Source organism: Manacus candei, unplaced genomic scaffold, assembly GCF_025592945.1.
Source record: "Manacus candei isolate 608988 ecotype Guabito, Panama unplaced genomic scaffold, ASM2559294v1 h1tg000017l, whole genome shotgun sequence".
NCBI classification, from domain to species: Eukaryota; Metazoa; Chordata; class Aves; order Passeriformes; family Pipridae; genus Manacus; species Manacus candei.
The window spans coordinates 6,440,899-6,456,848 of NW_026138065.1; the positions used below are offsets into that span (position 1 = coordinate 6,440,899).

Below are 15,950 nucleotides of genomic sequence, written 5' to 3' on the forward strand. Positions count from 1 at the left end.
ATAATTATATGTGCAACCACAACCTAAAGCAGAGCAGCATGAAGCATGGAAGATTTCATTCAAAGTTCATTACATGTACAAATGCCAGGTATTTCTAGAAGTTTCCCATTCAAAGCTTAACATACAGCAACCTTCCCAAATGTGTAAATCACATGCGGACACATTATAAAGTGACATCTCAAGAATTCACAGGAATTCAAAAATAAGAGAAAACCATAGTTTAGACTAGTTTATAATTATTCTTTAATCATATGACTTCCAGGTCTGTGAAGTAATTAGGTGCATGCTAAGCTTTATGTAAGTACTATGTGGATTTTATTGAGACTACTTGCATTTGTAATACAAGCTGAAACACACTGAATGATTTTGGCATGTAGGAAATTTCACACAAAGTAGCACATCTGCAGCAGCTTCCAGGCAAGTGCCTACTGGCACCTGTATTACTACCTCTTTCAGCTGCCACAACAGCCTATTTAGTTTGATACACAGGTAACAGCAGCTGTAACAACAAGGTTAAGTGGGAATTACTGAGCCCAACTTCCTCTTCACTGTGAGTTACCCCTATAAACAGAGGCAGTGCTGAGGGTTAAGTATTAACAACACCAAGGCCTTAATGGCCGCTAATTCCATATGGTCAGATTAACTTGCTGCAGACCTGAAGAAAAATCAAGAGTGTTCATATGTGTAACCATGTAATACCATTGCTCACAGTGTACGATACATCAGAAGAACCTTCCATTAAAAGGTAGAACTTACCCCTCTTCTGTACCCAGCCTTCCTTCACAATGGTAACATCGCTCATGATGACTCCACTCTGAACCCCCAACTCAAAAGAGTATTTCTTTGAGTTATCAGCTTGTCGGTTTGGCTTCTTTTCTACAGCTTTTCACAATTTCTACTGATGAGTCAGCCTGGAAGGAAATATTAGAGAAAGCATTTAAGTCTTTTCTGTTTTTCTCACTTGACAGCCAACAAAAAAAGTCTTTGTTGATGTATTGCACTGACTGAGCTCGCATTAAAAATCTGCCTTTTTTTTAATTAACCATATAACAGAATCAAGTTTTGAGTCTTACAGCACATTTTCCATGAACACTGCAACACTAAAAAGAAGCAGAATGTGTTAAAATTTAAGTCATACGGCACTTTCATAAATTGCGCACAACAGAATTCTCTCCCACTAACACACAGGATGCTCTTAAATTAAAGGCTGCTAGTACTCATCCACAGGTCCAACTCTGAACACACAGGAGCTTCACCCATTCCAACATTTGTCAGAATCTGTGCAATGGACAAGTGGTTCCTTTATTATGGGTACACTGATCCTATCAAGAGTGCAAGAAAGTGGAAGGAAAAGTCCTGTAAAGAAGCTTAAAAACAAACAAACAAAAAAAAGGCTACAGAATTACAACATTCTTCCTACTTCCACTATAACTTCCTTATAGCCAATACAAATCCTTAATTTACATGAGTTTTTAAAAAATCATCATAATGTCTAAGTACACAAACCAGAAAAAAAAACAAACCAATGTTTAGTTTATGAAAAGAAGGAGCACACATTCAAAAGCTTTAAGCCAGGCAGTGACAGGAGTGCTCTTTCCCCTACAAAGCTCAGTTTGCAGAACACAGAAGGGAAGTTAGTCCTGGAACAGGACATACCACTCTCAGAAGCCACAACTCTCTCTTTTGACCACCACATTCCCAGAGTACCTAACAGCTGTGAAGAAGAGATAAATAGCACTAAAATCAAGTAGGAAAAGATGCCAGAGGGCAGGAGAGGTTTCCTTTTGGCAGCAAACTGCCTTTCCCCTCCATCCTTCAAAATAAACAGAAGCATTCAAATTATGCTCATCCAAAAAAGGGTGGGAAAACAAGAAATGGGATTTTTCTGATGGTGGAGCAACACCCTTCTACAGCTGTATACACAGGAGCATGCATGTACACAGTGCTAGCACAGAACAGGAACCTACAAGTTCAGTGTTATGAAATGCAGCCCATAAATATCCATTTAGCAGACGGACCAACAAATATAAACACAACAGAAACAAATATGGCTGTGCTAGAACCTATCTGTGCAACAAATGAATGAAGAAAGGACTGGGAAATAAGCTGTTTTAATGCTATCAATTACAAGCTAAAAACTGAACCATTACTGACATGCGGGTTATTTCTTATTTATCATTTGAAGAATGTGTATTTGCACCACACAGCAGCTAGATGGAAGGCTACTTCTGTATGGATGCTGTAGCATGCAAAATAAAACTTGGTATAAGTATTTTTTCAAGTGATATGCAACAAAAAAAATACAGCACAACCTGACTTTACAGAAACACTGAAGGGTGTCTTTTTCAGTCTCTTTCACTGAACTATTGTTTGAAAACACACAGTATTTCAGCTGCATAAAAGTAAATAAAAACCACAATGCTAAACTCGTTAATACTGCAAAGTTGAAGTAGCACTGACTACAGTGTCTCTAAGACACCCCCACGGCACTGGCAGATATGACAGTAACACCTGTGCAGGTGACACACAACCTCTCGCATTGGCATCATACCCTGTTGTCTCTAGAAGGACACCAGACTCTGCATTCATGCAACTATACCCTCCCTTAAGACTTAAATACTGTTTAAGCTTTCATAAGAGTTAAAAGAAGATGTTATATACAAGTTTTTGGAAGGACATGAAACTGCTTTACTGATGTTAATTGAGCTGACTAACTTTATCTGTTAAAACATCCTATTATATGCAAGCTGGTATGGTAGAAATAATTAGAGGATACATTTCCACATCCTTCACCTTACTAATGTGAGAGTTAATTTCTGGTTCATACGTTATCAGAACTTTTGTTTGCATGCTTCAAACGAGATAAGCAAGTCTATCAGCTGTGCATGAAAAGAGATCTGACAGATTAAGACATGTGCCTGAAAGCAGGTTGCTGTTTCGCTGTTCTGGATCATTGCGGCACAGTATCAGCTCTTATTACAAACACATAAATCTTTACAAAGCCCAGAGGTGGGTATCAAACAACTGTGACCTAGGAGCAGCTGTTCTGTGAAGGAAGCGTAGGCACATCAGTTTCCAAATACGCAGCTTAAGTTCAGTTTTCTACAAGACTTTCACTGCATTCTTTAAGAAGCAATCACAATTGAATTTTTTTTTCCACCTATAAAAATACATGAAGCAATGTAGCATTCAGTACTTAGTTTGGGCTGGTATATGCTGCAATATGTTTTACTCTTTTGGCAAATTTAATGTCCTTTCCAATTATGGTGTGCACTTGTGAAAAGTGAAATAATTTATTGTTATTGGTAGAGACACAGTGATAAGAAATTAACCTCCGTACTAAGGAGCAATAATCTTGTCTGCCCACATACTGATCATTCATGTCCACATACTGATCAATCAGTTCATGATTTCAGTAGATACACAGTTTTAATGAATTAATTTATGTTTGAAGCTCTCTATTTACCCACTGATTTAGTGTTACATAACGAAAATTTGATCTATGACATGATTTTCATGTCAGACAGCGTCCCAACAACCTCAAGTGTATGTCTGTAGACTTGCATGCCACCCATCACATTTACTACTTTACTGAATTTTGAACAAAATCCCACAAAGTACAAAAATCACATATATATGGTGACAAAATTAACTACATTATCTCCAATTTAGTTTCACAGTATTACCAGAAACAACTTTAGAATTATCAACAGTTGTACGATTGTACCAATTGCTCCATTAATGGGTAATTAAAAGTCAAGCTGAATTACAATGGAAGTTGAAGGAGATAAATCAAAGCACTAAAGGACTAATGAAAGTAAAGGTTCTATGTTCACACTACACTTTCAAGAAGCCATTTGTGAGCATCTGTCATATTATCCCTTATTAAATTCCTTTGAGACTTTCTAAAAGCTGTACTCCTTTACTCTGAAAGTCACTCAGCAAAGCTCAAGAAGAGCGGAATTGTAAGAAATATTTCTTATGACAAAAACTGACCTTAATGAAAAATAGTCATACAGAAACCTTCTTTCTTGAAGATGTACTAAAAAATTGTGTATAAATGTAAAGAAGTTGTCTGAAACACGTGGAACAAGAACTCTCACATGAAAATAGTATTTCAACTATAGTTTAACTACTTCAAGAAGACATGTTTATTCTGCACATCTGACATAGAACTTAAATACTGGTTAGCAATCAACTCTGCTCTCCCAATGTACTTCAAGTTTCAGTGGCTTGTATGTAGTAATTTCTACAGTTTACCTTACTGCTTTATAGGATGAACCCACAGAAACGGGGGAAAAAAAATATATAAGAACTGAAGTTGAACATATTTTGCATTACAGATGTTTCCTACAGGGAAGAACTTAATTTGGTTTTTTATATGTTCCAGCAACTAAAGAACAGGTTGGATTGCTTTTTTTTTTTTTTATCCCGCATGTTATCAGACAGAACTCGGATGGAAGACACTTTTCCAACAGTATATTGTCTGGATTCTGGGGACAGTATCAGACAGTCACGTACATGCATAATACATACAACAACCTACCGCCTGCGCTCATGCAGGTGTAAAAATTTACTCCATTACAGTCAGTGATGTGAAGAATTTAGGGACATGGTTTAGTTGTGGAGTTGGCAGTGTTAGGTTAATGGCTGGACTTGATCTTACAGGTCTTTTCCAACCTAAGAGATTCTATGCACACACCTGCTGGTTTGGGTTTTCTTTTTTAAATCTCAAAAAAAATGTAAAACTTCCCCTTTCTGCTTTGGGAAGTTATTAAGCCACTTCTATAGTGTTAGATAAAACAATTCAGCACACTTCTAAAGAGTTAGTATTATAAGTTTCTAGTTGTAGAGGTTGCAAAGGCAACTTTCTGACCAAAGATTAAGCAGAAACTATTACATGCAACAGAGTTCCAGATCCCTCAGCTGAGGCTCACAGTTTTCCCAAGCTGTGGTTAAAACTATCCCACACCACCTCAGTTTTCATCTTGTACTTTAGGAATAAGAGCAATATGGAGAAGAACCAGCTCACTTCATGATGCTACCATATCAGAACTGTAAGATCAACAATTAAAATGAGCAATGGACCATTCAGAAGGAAGATGGCTTTTCCTCAATTTCTACTTTAAATTCGAGGAGGCTCTCATGCCCATCACTCCAGTCAGGTACCTACATAGACATGGTAGATGGTTAGAAGGAAGGAAAATACCTTCCAAGCAAAAGAACTAAAAACTGTGGTTCAGGTCTACACTCAACAACAACTATGTGCAAGGGAATTGTCACTGAGATTCATAAGAACAGACAACACTCTCTTGGAGTCTGGGCATCTTCCCATTTCCCCTACAATACGAGACAGCTGAGTAAAGAAGACAGCACCCATAAATTCAGTGTAAATTGTATGATTCAGGTCTCTGTTTTAAGAACTTCCATAAACACAGGCTTCTACTTTCAACAATTTTGGAGCTGAGAAAAAACAGATACTCTCACATTCACAAACTCAAGTTACCAGAGAGAATACCAACAGGATCAGTTTCAGTGCTTCCAGAGATGATCCCCATAACTTCTTATGCCATTATCAACAAAGTGAATCATCCAACCTCATTCTCTTAATATATAAGAAAACTACCAATTTCCCTTTTTACAAGTAATCATTTGTTTAGTAAAATGTTTGGGGAAAAAACAGCAAGTGATTCTTTCTGATTCACTTTGCCTGACTCATTGAGATTCTTTGGTCCCCCATGTAAGCAGAGCCAAATTTCGTCATCTCTATCTTCTTATTTCTCAGAAAGTTAACTGAAAAATTCTGTGCATGCACCCACAAAACACACATCAACAAAAAAAACAGTTCTCAGTCATCCTCTAGTGGCTTTCATCACACACACATTTGTTTCCTTGCTTTGGGGGCTTTTTTTTTTTTTTTGTAGCAGATCAAGCTCTTAAGAGGTGTTCTCAAATTTGAGTTTGAATCCTCCAAAACAACCAAGCAGGCTGTAACTGTTTCCAGTGCTGGTTGCAATCACAGAGCAAGGAATTCAAAAAGACAAGGCTCTAAAATAAAAAGAGAGTTGCCTTTAGGAATGGAACTGAGATCCAGGTTTTATTTATATGAAAAATGCATGCATATCCTCTTCCCTTAGCAAAGCTGTTATCTAAAAGTCTGGCCAAACAATTAGAGGATATATTGCACATCATCAAAAATTACACAAAAGACTACGTTGCAGAACAGAGATTGTTACAAAACATGCTAAATCAAGTTAGACTATATTGTTAATGAAAGAATCACATTCAGGTGAGTGCTTTATCTAAAAAGTTTATAGTATTTACACAGACTTTTACAAACTACCTGTAGAATTCTGGTTATACAGACTGATTTAAATATTACCACTGCTTAAACTGAGAAAAAGAAACCTCTAAACCAACAGCATTTGTCCAACTTATTAGAGTCAATAAAAAAAAAAGTTTTAAAAAATAAACAAGTAAAAAAACCCCCCACAATACTTAACCAACACAAAACAAAGGATGAACTAATTTGACAAAACAGAGAAATAAAAAATTAGATTATTATAAGAAAATAGATGCTAAATTTATAAAATGGTAATCTTTATGTACATACAATTAAGATGCTTAAAGATAAATACATTCTAAGTAGACATGCTCATACTTTACAGATTTTAAAACAAATATAAAAATTTCAAAAATATCTCCATGATAGGCATTGCAAATACCTTTTAAACTATATTTTATACTAGAAGCCTCAGTATCTTTAAGAATGTTAGTATAAAAACTTACTCCTAACAACTTGATTTTGTAAGTTTTGATTTGGAATATTGAGGAGCGTAATATGAAAATGGCACTGCCTACATCTTGTGGTAAGGAAAAACAACATAATTTAGAAAAGATAAATAGCTCTTTTTAAAGCATGCTTACGTGTACGCTCAATATTTTCAGTGTTCTATTTTCACTTTCAGTATGTCAAAAAGCTGCACATAACTAATATATTCTCAGATAAGCCTAGTTAGGAGACTACAGGCACACTAAAATATTAATATACAAGTTAGATGTTTTATTTAGGTTCTGTAACTGAATAAGTTTATCAGGGAAGAAACTATCATTCTGTATTTCATTTCCTATTATAATGACAAAGCAAGTTATTTTAAGGGGCAAAGGTATAATTAAAGTAAGGTGAACAAAGCCACCCTTGCCTTTGTTTACCAAGGTATAAAGGAAGTTTCTAAATGTAACTAAATTGTTTCTTTAGAATCCCACGTGAAATGTTAACAACCCATTGTTTTGCCTTGTGTTTACCCACAAAAATGCTTTAAATCCTTTCTGTCTCCTCCAATCACATGAAACAATAGCTAAAAAGCAGACAGAAGCAGTGATAGAATTTACTAAAGCACGTCTGAAATTTAACCAAACAATAATTTTCAAGTAGAAAATTTAACCAAAGAATACATTTCAAGAAGGGAGGGCTAAAATTATGCATCAAAAAAAGTTACTAAGACAACGAGCCTGGGAGAGTCTTGAGCTCAGAGGAAGTCAAATCAAGTATTACCTGAGCTGAGTGTCACAACTATCGCAATGTTACTCCACTCAACCCTTCAAAATACATGTAATAAGTTTAATGTGCCAAGGATTAATGTAGGAATACTCATTCTTGTCTTTTTAAACAAAGTTCCTATGCCCTTTAAAAAAACAGTTTAGAAATTACTCAAGAAATGAAGAAAAATTGAACTTAAGTTCCACATTTTTAAAACAAACTAAAATTGGGTTTCGATGTCTAAAAGACTCAGAAAAAAAAAAGTAACCTAATTTTCAAAAGTTCAAAGAACCTGGAAATTCCTAGTCATTCTGGAACGAGAGATTTTAAAATATATCTTTCAAGAGATACAATACAAAGTTTCATTAAACTCACATATTTAATTATTTCTATGATAGTAACTTTTCTGCAGCACAACTTCATATTGTGTGCAAAACACCAAGCACACTGTTGAATAGATACCAGAAATATGTGAAGTGCTGTGAGTAACAAGAAAGTACTGAGGGAAAAAAAATGTTCTTGAACCATTAACATAAAAGATGGGAAAAGTTCAATGACTTGTCTACCAAGCAGCTTTCTTTTAAACTCTTACATAGTAGGTTTTATTTATTATCTCTATATTGAACAAATCAAATTCTGAATTGTCTTGCAACAATAGGAATGAAGTTTGTGATTTCTTCCTACAGAGCAATCAAACATTGCTGAACCTACTAACTGTTAAATACTGACACTGCAACATGACTAGAACATAATCAATTTCTAACCTAAACCTTTGAACTTTCTTCTTCACCTTCAAAAAGCATTATTCTCATCAGCTTGAGATCTGAATTTCCTAAGGACAGAAGGAATTCTCTACAACCTTAAATGAAGATTGTGTATTTTTCAAGGGTATACTGTTGCTTATACACAGATGCAGAGCTCATTAGATTGAAGGTCTTTGGCAAATGTTATATGAAAAGCCAGATTACATGAAACTCACATGTACAACCTTAATTCTCTGTCTCAAAATGTATCAATACATTTAGAAAAGGATATCATAATTTCAATAAAAGTTCATGAGGCAAGCTGCACCAATTACATATCTCAAGAAGTACACTTAATGCTTAGAGAAAGAAATAAATGTGTGCTAGTAGAAATTGTTTTGCAAGATTGCTGGGACTCAACTGAAAAACAATGTATTAATTATGTGGTGTTAAATCAGCTGTACAAGAAGGTTTAGACTGTTAGACACTGCCACTCCACAGCTACAAAAAGGCAGTGGTCAGACCTTCATTGATCTCAGTAAAGCTAAAACAGGCTCTTCATTTCTGGTCCTGCTATAGGAGGCAATCAAACAACTTTACCACATGGAGAATGCAGGAAAGTCTGGCAAACCATGTTGTCAAGTAATTCAAACATGCACATGAAATATTGAAGTCCCAGTTGCATCTTTAAGGGAATTTAAAAATCACTACTGTTCTTTAGTCAGGATATTACAAAGAAAAACGTCACAGTGCAACAATGTATTCTTAATGCCATTTTTGATCAGTATGACTCACACTTAGACACTCACATAGAAATACGTGGAAAAAGAGGATTGGTTAAGATGGATTCAACATGTATTAATTTATTTAACCTAAATATGACAAGTGTTGACACAAATAGTATCAAAAATCAAAGGAACATTTAAAGTGAGCAAAAGTAAGTACCTTCATATACCCAAGCCAAAAATGCTCACTCTCCTTGAAAGCAACATCTAATGTTATTAAACCTTGGGGGATTTTTTTGGAAGCATTAACTTTGCCACAGCTTCCTACTACACCTGAACATCTTTAATAATAAGGCAAAAATAAGGTGTTTAAAATCCATGGCATGCATCAAAACTACCTGAATGTCCACACTTAACATTGATCTAGAATTACAGAACAAGGAAAAAATGCCAAATAATCGCCCACTACACCCCTGCATTTTTGCAGTGTTTTTATTAGTATATACTAGTGATTTGTCTAAATAAGTTTCTTTTATAAATTCTCTTCATGTAGGTAGCCGGAATGTTGTTCATACAATTAGTACATAAGCATATAAACCCAAACTTTAAAGATGAATTTTTTTTTTACTGCTAAGTAAAACACTGAGAAGTTAACTTTCACATTCAGTGTTTGATTATTTGCTGGTAGTTTTTTGGGTTGGGTTGAGGTTTTTTGGTTTGTTGGTTTCGGGGGTTTTTTTGGGGGGGGGTGTCTCTAACAGAATATTTTTTAAACACTTTGAATCAGTTTTTCCAGTTATTGTATAACTTATCTTTAGAAAGTAATCTTTGCTACACCACACCAACTTGTTCCAAAGAAGAGTGACTAGTGCAACACATCTATTTACCAAGGAGACCCTGTGCTCCTGTGAAGTCTCTTCTGTACAGCAAAGAGGAAATGTATTGGTGAATAAGCAAGATTCTCACTGAAAACACACCTTTCCTCCCAAGCAACACAAAACTCCCTGAACTACATGCTGTGCTAGAAAGTATCCCCTATCCCTTCCATGGTATTCTTATTAGGTATATCCTAATGAAATGAGAATTCAGGATGACACAAATTAATCTAATATTCTAGAATTATTTTAAAGGCCATTTAAGTTGGCAATTTTTTCTTATGTAAGACAGTATTTAAACAAGAAGTGGGTTATAAATTTCATACAAATACTGAAAATAAAAGCAGCCTTTTAACCTTAAACAAAACTTTCGGCTGCACACATTTACCTGTTTCCCTGGTTTTGAATTCCTACTGTGGTTTGCAAGGGGAATATAGTGCGTATTTTGAACAGAATGTTTATTTTATTAGTTGGAAAATGAGAACAGAGGACTTTTGTTAGATATAAAACTAAAACACCTACAAAGCATGAAGTTACAATACGGTGCACTACTTTCATAGCAAAACAATTCTTTTATGCATTATCCACATCAAAATGGAAGTACAGTACAACAAAATTTTCACTCAGTATATATCCATGTCTTTCCACTCTCCAATGTGGATTAAAGCATGCCCAAGCCATAGAAGATGCCAAAGAATATTGAGTCTCTGTTACAAAAACTGAAGGAAAGCTAGGCTACCATGTTACCAAGTCCATCACACCTGTTGCATTAACAGCACAAAATGAAACTGTAACCACACAGTTACAAGAAACTGTGTCATCCTTATACTAAGCACAGAAATTTCAAATGTGTTTTAACACTAACTGTTCTAGTAATGGTTCACACCTTCCAAAACAATTGAGTATTTCAAAGTTATTTAGCAAATAATATTTTGGGGGTATAGGAATGGGAAAATGTGCACCCAGAAAGTGAAAGAATACGCGATCAGTCGGTGTTACACAAACTCCAAGTAGCCTGAAGGATCTTTCAGTTATTATACAAACTTCAGACACACGTTGTTTCAAACTGTAGTAGGAAGCCAAGATATGGTTTCTGAGTAGCATCTTGCAAACAGAAGCTTGGGTTACAAACAACTGCAGAGCTCTAGTAAGTGGTTTGGGGTTAAGCTTAAAAAACAAACAAAAACACACCAAAGTATTTTCTCTTTCACAAAGCATTTGTTACAATGTCAAAAAGTCAACAATTTCTAGTGCATATTAATGCCCCAAAATGAAGAACAAGTGACAGAGCAAGACACTGAAATACTGTTTTCTGTGAACCTATTCACAAAACCAAGGAGATTACTGAATCCACTCTACCTAGTTAGAGTAAGTAGTAATACGCCACAAACTGTCTAAAATAAGACAGTCTTGCTAATATTATCTGTGTATACACACACACCACACACTCACAGTGGATAAAAACCATGAGTTATTCAAATATTACGTGTAGCCTTCTAGGAAACAAGAGACGTTTTCTTATCTCTGAAGTTTTTCTTCAGCCCTTATTTGAACTTGACTTACTAGTTGCATCCAACCAAAATATATCTACATGGTCTTTAATTAGCAATCCAATCCAACTAAAGATATTGGGGTCAACTTATGGGCTCCTGCCAAAAAAACAAACAAACAAAACAAAACAAACAGCCCTACAAACAGAATCTTCTTATGTAGTACCCTTACTTCAAAAGTCAAAATAAGGTTCCTTCCCTATCTCATGTACAGTCTTTCCATATTCCTATGCAGAACAGCCAGAACTAGTCTATAGAGAAGCTGGCAGAAACAGCAGATCATGCTTAAAATGTTACTTGTCATAAGTTAAGGTCTACTTATCTGCATGCTTCTTGCCTTGAGAAATAAAGACCTCTATGTGCAAAATGCAGGGAACCACGTTTGCCTGTTAGCAAAGTTTTAGGAAAATCTAAACAAGCATTAGCAGAAGTGATTGCTGAGTGTTTCTTCCGTACTGAAAAAAGTTGGCAGTGCAGGTATCAGGGACATCATAATTTTTGTAATAAAACTCTTAAACAGAGGCTAAGCGAATCAAGTCAGTGACATGTTTTCATAAAAATGATGAGATGATGTAGATATATACAAGGAACCAGTCAACTAATAACTACATTAAAGAAAAAAAGAAACTAGAATAAAGGTCAAGAGCGATTAAATTGTTTATCCTTTTCAGCTGCAAGAAAACAAGATTTCTTTTCTTCATGTTTTAAATAACGTATCATGGGAGAACGTGAAAGAAACAGTCCTGGCTATTTCACGCCTCTTGGATTCCTATCCAGAAGTAAACTAAGTGGTGCCCATACAGAACAGCCCCACAGCCTATGAACCCAGTACTGCTCGTTACATCACGATCATTTGCATTTAAACTACAATATATAGCACTGCGCTCTCGTTCCCGCGGGGCGCCGCGCTGACCTCCCGCCAGACAGACCCCACGGCGCATCCGCACCGTTCCGGAGGGGGGGTCGCGCACAGGCAGCCCCGGCGCGTCCCCGCACCTACGGAGGGGTGCGCGCGGCCACGTGCGGCGCTCCCGGCCCACGGCGGCACCTGCCGGGACCCCGCCCGGGCACAGGCCGCCCGGGCAGACCCCGTCGCGGGCCCGGCCCGGCCCAGCGGAGCCGCCGGTCGCCCGGGGCAGCCGGCTGCGCATCAACTTTTGCATGCGGGCTGCGGCCTCCATGATGGCCGGGGCGGGCGCGGGCGGGCGGGGGGGCCGGTTTGTTTACTTGCAGCCGGAGCCGCCGCCGGCGGCAGCAGCATCATCATCATCAGCCCTTGTGCGAGGCGCTGCCGCCGGCGGCCCGCCGGGCGCGGTGCTATTCTTAGCGCAGGGGCAGCGCGGGCACACGCGCGGGCACACACACGCACGCACACGCTCACGCACTTAAGTTCCCAGCGGATAAATCCCGCGCTACTCCCGGCACCGGCCGCAGGGACGCGGCGCGGGGGCAGGCGGGGAGGGACCGGGACCGCCGCCGCTGCCGCCGCTGCCGCCGCGTGGGAACGGCCCCGCGCATCCCGCACCCCCCGGGCGCGCACCCGGCCCCGGCCCCGCCGCCCCCCCTCCCCCGTTACATAACCGCTCCCGCCGGAACGCCCCCGCCCCGCCCTTCCCCACCCCGGCCCCGCGCCCCCGCCGGGGCGACCCCCGCCCCTCCGCCCCGCTCCTGCCCAGCCGCCGGCGCTAGGCCACGGGCGCCCCCGCCCCGCGCTCCCCGCCGCCCCGGCCCCGCCGCGCCGCCGCCCCGCATCCCCCCCGCCCCGAGCGCCCCCGCCGCCGCCCGAGCGCCCCTACCGCCGCCCGGCCCCTCCCGCCCCGTACCTGCAGAGGCGGCGGCGCCGCGGGCGCTGCTGCGGAGCCCGAGGGCGGCGGCGGCGGCGGCTTCGGGGGGAGAAGGGGAGGGAGGGCGCCGCTGCCTCCTCCCCTGTCCCCCCGCCGGGCTCGGCGGTCCCTGACGGCCGGTGTCTCCGCGGGGGCGGGAGGAGGCGGCTCCGGCCCCAGGGCGCTGGCGGCGGCGGCTACATGGAGCTGCGCGCCCCGCTACGCAGGGAGGCGCCCGGGCGGGCAGCGCGGCCGCAGCATCGATGCGCGGGGTCAGGAGGGCGGCGGCGGCGGCGGCTCCCCCCCGGCGCACTCACCCCGGAGCCGCCCGGGCCCCGCTCTCGGCTCCTCCCGCCGCCTCCGCCGGGCTCGTTATTGACTTTCAGGAAAACTCCCGACGTCACCGGCTCCCCCCGAGTGTCTCCCCCTCCGCGGCGGCGGCGGCGGCGGCGGCATCCCCGGCTCTCGCGAGAAGCGCGGCGGGCACGGGGGGGCCGCCAGACAGGGCGGGGGGAGCCAGACAGAGGGGGGCGGCTGAGGTGAGGGTGGGGGGGCGGCGGCAGGCAGCGAGGGAGGGAGGGAAGAGGGAGCGGCGGAGGGAGGAGGGAGGACGGGGTAGGCGAGGCAGCCCGCCCGCCCGGCGGGCAGGCAGGGGCGGGAGCCGAGCAGAGCGGCGTGTCCCGTCCCGCCGCCGGGCCGCGAGTGGGAGCGGGAGGATGGATGGATGGATGCAGGCAGGCAGCAAGGCAGCGGCGTCCGCCGGCACCGGGCGCTGCGACGCGCCGCTCCTGGGTTTTTCCTTTCGGCATCGCGGCCCCTCGCCAGCCCCGCTTGCGTGTCCCGGGGTTTGTTCCCTTTGTTCTCGCACTCTGCAGTTACACAGCCCCCCTCCATGAGCTTGCCCCGGTACCCGGAGTGGTCCACTGCTCTCTGCAGACTCCTCCAGGAATAGAACTACCAGTTACGCCGCGGGAAGCTGTAATTCATCCTCCGTTGAAGTGTTTAGTGGGTGCGCCAGCCTTAGTATGGCAAAATTGTCTGCAGGCTTCGCCTTATCCCTGCGGGTAAATAAACATCTAAAGAACCGTACACCACCGTTCATCCGCTCCCGACTCTGACATTTCCCGCGGCCGCAGGCACTGTAGGAGCCGAGCTGGTGTCAGCAGGGCCAGCAGCGTTGCAGAGTGCTGAGCACGGCGTTCTCCTGCCTCGGCAGTGGTGCCTGTGGGGCTGCGCAGGCCGGGAATCCCTGGCCTGCTGCGCCTTGCTACAGCTACCGCCGAGCGTGGTCCTGCAACCCTAATCAGTGCCCGAGGTTCGTAGGTGCGGTGCCCTCGGCGCTTTGTTTCACAGCTAAGCGGCTGTGTGTATGTGGGTATGTACAGGAGTTTAGTGCACATAAATATGTCTTCTATCATTCATGGTTTGAATAATGCGCACAGATTAATTTGCTGTATAAATGCATCTATTATATATGCAGTTCACATTGACTTGTGTCAGAGGCTGTTACTGCAAAAGGGAAACAGATATTTTTGATTGCTTGAAATATAACTCTTCGCTCTGTTTCATCAGTGCAGAGTTTTTTATAAAAATGGCCATGAAAACTTTCATCAAAATTACATTTAAAAACCAAAACATGTTTCTTTAGCACGTACCCCATCTTTATTTTTAAAATTTTCCTTTCTTTCATATCCCACCTTCTTCTGCAACTGTTTGAAACATCAGACCTCATGTTCCCTGTGCCACTACAGGGCTTCAGAGAGACTTTTTTTTGAGAATCTGAATAATCATATGAGTTGGCACAGGACTGGAAATTTGCCTTCGGGGGCAGTGAATCCTTTCCCTGCTGTGGCAAGCAACCACACCAATAATCCCATTCATAAATATGCTGAATTTCCTCTTAGAACTATGAAGTTTGTTTGCCACACTGTTCTTACTACCAGGCTGCAGCTCTCTGTTCCCCTAATTCTGAAGAAAAGCAAAATTTATAACGTATTAGATTAATGCATCTTTTTGAAAAAGAAGTTAAAAAGGAGCTTGCCAAGCATTACTTCCTTTCCCAGAATTTACCATTCTGTCTTTCTCAGAAACACTTCAGTAAAGTATCTTATTAACTACAGATATTCACAGGGAGCCATAGTATCAATTATTAAAATATGTTTACTCCCTAATGTGTCCTTTGATCGTTGCTGGTATGTTGCTCCTGAAAAACTAAAGATGTAATACTTGGAACGTGCCTTCTGTCTGCTGCAATTCCTCCAAAGGGTTCAGAACCTGAGGCAGCATGAAATCTGCATGGGCAGTAGCTGATAGACTGCCAATCAACTCTTCAAGTGCCAAATGCTGAGTGTGAAATCCAGGCCCACAGAAACTCCTGGTATTTGATATCAGTCAGGTCAGGAATTTGTGTTACATTCTTGCTATATGTTAATCCCTGCCACTAACAGTTGCAAATTTCTTATTAAAAAATTATATTTGTGTGATTGGTCACCCTACTTGATTTCTCCAAATTTTCAAAAGCCACCTATGAAATATTCCCTTTATGATGACAATAAGTTTGCTTACATTTATAAACAGATACTTGGTGTAAATCAACCCAGAAAATCAGATCTAAACACACATTCACTTACATTTTAAAAGAAAAAAAAAAAACCTTGCACTGTGGTAAAAAAAAATTATTACTGTGGATAACAT

The 15,950-nt window shown here is 41.3% G+C and overlaps 1 protein-coding gene across 3 annotated transcripts in view; it reads right to left on the reverse strand.

The window, feature by feature from the left end:
* The window catches only part of AKT3 (AKT serine/threonine kinase 3), a 151,806-nt gene extending 138,096 nt beyond the window's left edge, over positions 1 to 13,710 (reverse strand). The window contains exons 1-2 of one of the 3 annotated variants that reach the window (XM_051783342.1): positions 13,257 to 13,710; positions 757 to 911 (exon numbers count right to left, since the gene is read on the reverse strand). In XM_051783342.1, the coding sequence (XP_051639302.1) occupies positions 757 to 802 (46 nt within the window). In that variant the 5' untranslated portion in view covers positions 803 to 911; positions 13,257 to 13,710. The remainder of the gene's footprint in view (positions 1 to 756; positions 912 to 13,256) is intronic. The other 2 variants (XM_051783343.1, XM_051783344.1) reach the window with 2 other exon arrangements.
* Between the last annotated feature and the right edge of the window lie 2,240 nt (positions 13,711 to 15,950).